This window comes from Chlorocebus sabaeus, chromosome 4 (genome assembly GCF_047675955.1).
Source record: "Chlorocebus sabaeus isolate Y175 chromosome 4, mChlSab1.0.hap1, whole genome shotgun sequence".
NCBI lineage: Eukaryota > Metazoa > Chordata > Mammalia > Primates > Cercopithecidae > Chlorocebus > Chlorocebus sabaeus.
Window position 1 is genome coordinate 41,847,947 of NC_132907.1, and position 7,705 is coordinate 41,855,651.

Genomic DNA, 7,705 nt, shown 5'->3' on the forward strand with positions numbered 1-7,705 from the left:
TGTGTGTTGTTTTTTAGAAGACTGAAACTGCACTGTATTTATAGGAAAGTAAGATAAAGGGTGTCCCTGGCTATGGTGATGAGCTTGCAACAAGGACAGCTAAAATGATGGTGCTTTTAAAGAGGAAATATTAGCCTTGGTATATTGCAGGAAAGAACCCACATCTAGTCTGTTCATTCTCTGGTTAGTGACAGGTATATGCTACGCTTACAGTGGGGTTTCTGGACCTCAGATCCCTTTATCTTTCAAACTCCAGTGAAGTGATCTATAACTAACCTCACTCTGGAGCTTCTACTGCCCTGGTCATGTAATTTCAGAGATAGCTACATTCCTCAGCAAAGGTATCATACACATTTTTACTCAAAGTCCAAATAACTTCTTTTGCATCATCAGGAATTGAAATCATTGGCTTTTTAAAATTTTTTATTTTTTCACTCATCATTTATTTACAAATACACATTATAATTTTTATATACATTGCACATTTACATGGTAGAAAAGTACAAAACTATATATTTAAATGAATTTATATTTTAACTTGCCATGTTTGAAAATATAAAATTGCATCGAAAAAAGTATTATGAAAAGCAAGAAACTTGAACTGATAAAGCTTTGATAAAACTTTTAGTGACACATTGGTTGAAAAAGAACTAATTTAAAAGGTACAGCTGACTAGCTTAAAGGAAACACCTAACAAAAGGTTGAATGTGTAGCCTTCACTATCCTTTAGTCTCCTGACACCCACATCATTTCTTTGTATCTGTAACATATTAAAAGTACATTACTAGAATTCTAATCATCTCCTCTCTCACAAATGTCTTCATCATAACAAAAGAACTGAAGTAGGAGTTTCCTCAAAGATGCTTATCCTCTGTACCTTGTATTCGAGTAAGAGTTATAATGCCTTTTGGTCAGTCAAGGTTCCTTGTAAACAAAACCCGAGGGATCATGTATGTACAGATCAGGCAGCAGAGAATCCAATAAATAAACATGACAGAAACTGACATGCAAGTTTGTTGAAAGTGGAAAAGAGTCTAACAGTGAAATGAAGGGAGACAGATGAGTGAATAGTAAGGAATGGACTTAAATGGTTTACAAGGAAAAAAAGCTTTTACTTTACAAGCAAGAGACCTCACAATAAATAACAACTGCTCTTCCTTTCACGAATAAATTTCTTCAAAAACAAGGTATACAGTCAACCAGACATTTTATGTATAAATTATAAAACATGACACAGTATAAATAAATGTCTACGAGTCTCAACTATGGGCCTCATCCAGTAGACCTCACAATGAATGCCTCTCCGTGTCCAATGAGTAACAAGGTGGCCTGGGAGAGAGCTTTAGGACAAAGGTCCTTTAATGTATAGTTTTCCCCCCAAATAAATAAGCATACACTTATTTACAGTATGGACAATATATTTTTCTTTTTTTTCTTTTTTCTTTTTCTTTGCCCAAAGGCTATGTCAACACTGAACACTTGTAGAGAGTTTACCACTCTAGAATAGAAGATATAGGAAAGCTGTAGTCCTGGTCTTCATCTTCCTCCTCTTCCTCGGTGTCTTCCGAAATGGCTAGATGGGGGAATACAGGGGAGCTGTTGTTTAAATACGGACAACAACAGCGCAGAAGCAGCTCAGTGTATGTTTTCAAAGCCCTCTGATACAGCCATATTACAGCGTTGCATTTTTATGTGACTTGCAGTGAGATGCTTTTTTTGTTTTTGGCATCTGCTGTTATGCAATAAGTTAAAAAAATTTTTTAAAGCATAATCTATGAAGTCAAAAACTGCAGAAAGTTCTGAAGAATCAATGGCTCAGGTTTTACGGGCAGATTCCTGAAATTAGATAAAAAGCGCTCTTGTGTTCTAGGTACAACTGCTTTGGGTCCTTAATTCAGAGTTAGTAGAGGCAACTGCAAAAAGCAGCAGCCCATGTATGATAATATGAAGCTGTCTTTGGAAAAACAAAAAAACAAAAAACTTTTGAAGCAGTTAGTTTAGATTCAAATGTTAATAAAGCAACAGCAAAGCATACTACCAAAGCACAAGAAACAGGGGAAAACAACTGGAAATAGATTTTTAGAGGCAACCTCATTGATGATCACCGGATAAATCCTAAAAGCCAAGAAACATTGCAGAGAATTTTTCTGTGGATTATTGAATTGCTGGTGATACTTAGCAGCTTCCTAATTTGAACAGAAATGAATTTATGTGGGAGATCTGCGTGCTTTGTAAGTGTCCATTCCCTAGGGATTGCCTGGGAAAGCCTTAAATGGCAGCAAGGTTAAAAATCACACTTACAGTTGCAAGATCCAGAGTGCTTTACTTCCAGCAGCACACCTGAGGAGCAGGCAGCTTCCTTCATGGCACACTCGCTGGCATAAGTGGCATTGTCACTGGCACAGACAGGCTCATCCGACTTACTGTCAGGGCACAGCTCATCACAGAGGGAACACCGGCCTCTCCCAACCTTGAAATCCCATAAACATTTTTTCCCACCAGTGCACTGGATATCTTCACAGGACTTTGCTTCTAGGATATAATACATCTGTGATGAGTAAACTGATTTCCCCATATCCCCCTTTTCTCCCTTTCTCTAGTCCTCTATCAATAAATATAAACATAATTTATATCTTATTACTAATGGGGGTAATGGAGATATTAAGCAAAAATGCTGGATAATAAAACTGAAACTCAAATGCATACACACATACACACACACAAAACCTCTGCAGTTTCTTACATACTACATTAGTGCATTAAAATAGTATTTTTTTTAGAACAGGATTTTACAATATTCTCGAGTTAAATATGTATCTTATTATTTCCCACAAGTGGGATCTTTTACAAATGAAAGAATTCCATTAATTACTAGAATCTGATAACAGATTTCTGGAACTGCTAAGTAATTATTTTTTGCTTCCAGCAAGTCTGGCACTTAAAAAAATGTGTAAAATTGAGTGAGTTCTAAGTTTTCTAAGATGGAAGATGGAATACTGTTTCTTGCTTCCTGCTGGCATTTGAATATATGTGTCCATGCCTCCAGAAGACAATGGTTTCCATGAGGAATGCTGTGGTCACAACAGACCCCAAATTGCAGCATATTTCTCCCTATGGTGTTTTGGGATGCCTTGGGCTTACTTATTTGTTAACCCCACAGTTTAATACTAGAACTAGCCTGTTTTCTCTTTTTCCTTCCTCAATCCGGAATACCTACTGATACACTTTCCCTCATAGGCTAATCCAATAGATCTGCCCAGCAGGCAGGTAGCCTTTCTCAGGTGGCAGGCACTGGAGTAGGTGACTCCATCATTCCCACAGAGATATTGCTCAGAGGAAGTGGGCTCTGGGCAAATCCGATTACAGGTCACACAGTAGGCATTATTGGTCTGGTCCACCACACATGTGGAGCTGCCTGGACAGAAAACATCCCGACAAGTCTCTGGAACAAAGAAGGAAACACACATGAATAGGTACCTTCTAGTGCTTAGGGAGCGAGCACTTGAAGTTACCAAGGAAATCATGACACTGAAGCATCCAGCTTTCAAAAGGCAATTTTGGGAGCCCTGTAGTTTTCAAGAGAGAATCTATGACTCTAGGTTGGTCCCCTCAGTGTTCTTAATGAGTCTCTAGAAGTTAGAAAAGGACTCCTTTTTGGTTTCAGTATTATTATTATCAGGCTCTTACTGTGGACTACACCATCCCCCAGAGGTCTCCTAGAGGGTCTACTTTAGGTACAAAGCTGGAGGAGGGGACAGATCCAGTCTTGCTCAACAGGGTAGGACCTACTTTTACATCTGCCTTGGTACTGGACTTCCAGTTCTGGCTGCTCTTTACATCTTGCCTTTAGGAGCGCACATTCATTGCGGTAGGTTTTCCCGTCCAGCCCGCAGACTGGACCCTTCCAGGTGATGTTGGAACAATCCGGGGCGCAGACGCAGCGGGGTTTGTTCTTCTTGTTCATTCGGCATTTTTTCCCAGGTCCACAGTCCACGTTCTCACACGTTTCTGTGAGTTGGAAACAGGCATGGATTAAAACCAGAGCCAGGCAGTCTGCAGGTCAGCCAGGAGGGCTTCGGGTGCCTTGCGCAATCATGCAGCCCTGAGTGTGCGCTGGAGGGGCCCCAGGCTCTCTCCTAGAAGACTGAGAGTTGATGAAAGAGTGCGGACCTTGGGTTGTGCCCCAAACCCAGATTTCTCTCATCAAGGGGCACAGGTTGGTGGGCTTCACCACCACACTTGGCTAAGAAGTCTGGGGTGTTTTACCTACAGCCTGTAACAGGCAGAATTCGAGTCTGCACGGCTTACCAGGGCAAGGGACAGAAAGGGGAAGCCCACGAACAAAGCTCTCCTACTCCCAAACCCCAGTCAGGTAGTGGGGAAACTAAGGGTAAGACGCCCTCTACTGAGGGCCTGGAAGTCGGGAAGAAAGAGTCCTACCTTTACAGGGGATGCAGTTGGGGGCTCCCCCATTGAAAATCATCCACTTGAAGAGTGTGTTGTCATTCACGTCCTCCTCGGTCCATGAGGTGCTCAGACGGCCGGTGCTGCAGCACTCCTCCTTGCTCAGTTCGGTCTTGTACAGGACCTGGCAGCGGCCGTTCTTCGCTTGACGGAGCCAGCAGTTCCCAGCTGTGAAGAGACGGGGTGGGGAGGTGGGTGAGTGAGCAGTGAGCAGTGAGCAGTAGCAAGGCAGGGAGAGCGAGGTGGCGAGCGAAGGAGACCTGGCGGGGATGGGGAGGGGGGTGAGCGTGGAGGAGGGGAAGTGAGAGAGACGCAGAAGAAAAGTAGGAAATAAATCGAAAGGGGTGGAAGGGTGGATAAAGAAGTGGGGGGGGGGGGGGGGAAGCCCTGATCACAGAGATGGGAGGTGGGCGAGACGGAGGGAGGGAGAAAGGGAGAAGACAGGGCGCCCCAGCCATATCAATGTCAGTTACCAGTGACCCAGACACAACACGTGCAGCTTGCACTGACTTTTACTAGACTGTTTACTTTTATTCGTCCCATTTCATAACCTGCAGAGACTCGAAGAGCAGATTAAAGAACCTGACAAAAACAGGATGCGACGTATGTTTTTACATGTTGGTTTCATGTAGGCGGTACAGGAATTATTTGTGACAGGGGTTAAGAAAGTAAGAGAATGAGAGAGAGGAGAGGAGAGAGATGGGGGCGGGGAGAGAGAGAGAAGGAAAGAGAGAAAAAAAGAAAGAGAAAGGAAGAAAGGAAAGAAAGAAACAGAGAGAAAGAAAGAAAAGAAAGAAAGAGAGAGAGAGAAACAGATCAAGCAAAAGGCACTTCTGAAAAATGAAAGCAAAAAGCAACCCGGCCCAGCCCGGAGCTACCCCGCGCGGCCTCCAGGCGCAGCCCGCCCGACGGGCCCGTTTTGCAATCTGCCAGACCCGAGCACGCCCGCGGCCACCGCGATCTTTCGAAATCTCCGAGGGCTGCTTTCCTCCGTGCCTACGTCCGGGCACCAGGCAAAGCCTCTCCCCTAAAGGCGGGCAACCCAGCGCAGAGACTTGCAGACGGCGAGGGGCAGTGCCCAGGAGGGCAGTTTACAACATACTTAAAATGTTAACGCTGAAGCAAGGAAAGTAATGCCTCAAGGGGGGTGGGGGAGGAAGGAGGCTTCCTACCATTTCACGGTTATATGTACCTATCTAATACCTAGCAAGAAATATTTGCAAGTGATTTCTCCCTCTTCCCCCTTTTTAATGTTCGCATTTGGGTCGGTAAGACTTCTCATTAATCACCAATAAGACTTTAACAATCATTGGATCGCAAGCTGCTATTATTATTTTAAACATTCTGCCCAAAGACTAATTGAAAATAAACAAATCTATTTGTAAAAGGCAAGCTTCAGAAATTTGCTCTTAACCCATTTCAGAATTTAAGTCAGTTATGGGCTGCTCACTGTTTTACAGAAAGCTAAGAGTCAGAAAGAAGAATGAAGCAGAGGGGAAAAAAACTCAAAGTGCTCAAAGCACTTTGGGGTAATAATTTGGCTTTTCTTTTTTCTTCTTCTTCTTTTTTTTTTTTTTTCTTTTTGCGAGTATGGGGGATGGGGTTGGAAGAAGCATCCACTAGGCAGAAAGCTACTTCCCTTGAAAATTTTCAGCACCCACATTTCCAAGTTTGGGCAAAGTTTCTGAAACTACGTCCCCCAGTCACCAAAGAAATTCAGTATCTGTCCCCCAACCCCCCAGGTTTTCTTTTCTTTCTTTCTTTTTTCTTTTTCTTTCTTTCTTTCTTTTTTTTTTTTTTTTAAGTATCCGAAAGATGTGGGAGGGAGAGAAATGAGACTGCAAATGGGTCGACTGAAATCTCCAGGCTACTACTGATACTTGTTCTCTTTCTTCAGAGCCAAACTGAGGAGATCACATCTAAAGTTATCATGGCCAGAACTTTAGATCTGCCAGAGCATCTAACCCTAACTACTAAGACCCCAGCTCGCTCCCTTTCCTTTTTCAAGATAACCGAGCTCCAAACTCCGTTTCCAGTCCTAAAGTGTCATTGCCCACAATTTTCCCACTCCTCTCCATCCCGGAGTCCCCAAGTTGGTCCAACATCTTCCGAGAGCAGCGTTGCTCAGAACAGACCAAGCAGAGACCACAGAAAAGTCGACCCTCTGCTCTCAGCCGAGCCTTCCCAGCGCATCCCCCCTCGCTTACCCTGGGCACTGCGGTCCTCCATGAACTGGCAGAGCAGTAGCAGCAGGAGGCAAAGCCCACCCGGCTGGTGCCTTACGCGGACCATCCTGGGGGCAGGCGCGGGGCGAGGAGCGCTGCGGCGCGGGGAGCCGGCGCGGCGGCGGGTGGCTCGGAAGAGCGGCGCGCGTCGCAGAGGCCAGCGGCGGAGGGCGCAGCGATCCTGGCGCAGCCCCGCGCTCGCCGCCGGCCGCCCGCGCGATTCAATGGACGTCAGAAGCCGGGCGCAGCCGCGCTTTAAATCTAGACGGGGGTCTCCGCGGTTTGCGGTGGGCGGTCTCCCAGTGTGTGGGGCTGTGGGAGGGCGGCCGCGAGCGAGGGTGTGCGCGGCTCCTTGGGGGTGGGGAGCTTTTAAAAGTTCAGTGTGAATCAGGTGACATTTCCCACCTTCTGGAAACCCTTCCCAATTATCTTTCGGAGATGCCCGAAATCAAAACGGCTGGAGGGGAATCGGCGAGTTCTTATTTGCGTAGGAGCGAGAGGGAGGGGGAAGGCGACCGGGGCGGGGGTTGGGGGCGACGCGTCGGGGGTGGGGAGTGGGGAAGAACACCCACTTCAAGTCCTGCTCGCCGCCGCTCGCCGGCAGCGCCGGCGCGCCCGGGGTGGCGGGTGTGTGTGTGAGTGTGTGTGCGCGCGCGAGTGTGAGAGGGAGGGCGCGGTGGGGGCGCTGGAGGCGGCGGCGGGGGAAGCGGGGGAACCCGGGAGTTTGTCTCCGTGCTGCCTCTCCTCCGCTCCAAAGAGACTTTGCAAACGCCCGGAGAGCCCCAGGCTGCCCAAATATCCCGACCCGGGTCGGGTCGGAGCGCGTCGGCCTCGCGGCGGTTCCGGGCACCCGCAGCCTGGGCGCAGGACCCGCGAGGTTTTGTGTCTGCGTCTGTGCGTGCCTGACTTTGCGGCCACCCCTAGCCCAGAGGTGTTGCTAGGAACCCCGGCCCCGGCACCTTCCACCCTGCCAGAGCGCTGCCGAGACGCGGCCCTTCGTCTGGAAGAGTCAGAAG

General features: G+C 46.8%; 1 protein-coding gene across 3 annotated transcripts; it reads right to left on the reverse strand.

Annotated features, from left to right (window-relative positions):
- Positions 1-405: 405 nt before the first annotated feature.
- Positions 406-7,199, reverse strand: FST (follistatin). 3 transcript variants are annotated; one of them, XM_007972226.3, is made up of 6 exons: positions 6,672-7,199; positions 4,441-4,632; positions 3,790-4,008; positions 3,218-3,442; positions 2,302-2,529; positions 406-1,573 (listed from the first exon to the last, which is right to left on the reverse strand). In XM_007972226.3, exons 1-6 carry the CDS (start codon positions 6,754-6,756, stop codon positions 1,491-1,493), a joined length of 1,032 nt encoding a protein of 343 aa, XP_007970417.1. In that variant the 5' UTR covers positions 6,757-7,199; the 3' UTR covers positions 406-1,490. The 3 variants fall into 3 exon arrangements, with proteins under 3 accessions (XP_007970417.1, XP_007970427.1, XP_007970411.1); XM_007972236.3 differs by having other exon boundaries at positions 406-1,836; positions 2,302-2,532; XM_007972220.3 differs by having other exon boundaries at positions 2,302-2,532; positions 6,672-7,197.
- Positions 7,200-7,705: the final 506 nt, after the last annotated feature.

Excerpts from the sequence above, each read along its gene's own strand:
- FST (XM_007972220.3), bottom strand. The coding sequence starts at position 6,756 with ATGGTCCGCGTAAGGCACCAGCCGGGTGGGCTTTGCCTCCTGCTGCTA. Across the intron at positions 3,443-3,789 it reads GTACCAAGGCAGATGTAAAA|AGACTTGTCGGGATGTTTTC; the intron begins GTAGGTCCTACC and ends TCTTTGTTCCAG. Across the intron at positions 1,574-2,301 it reads GCACTCTGGATCTTGCAACT|CCATTTCGGAAGACACCGAG; the intron begins GTAAGTGTGATT and ends TCCCCCATCTAG.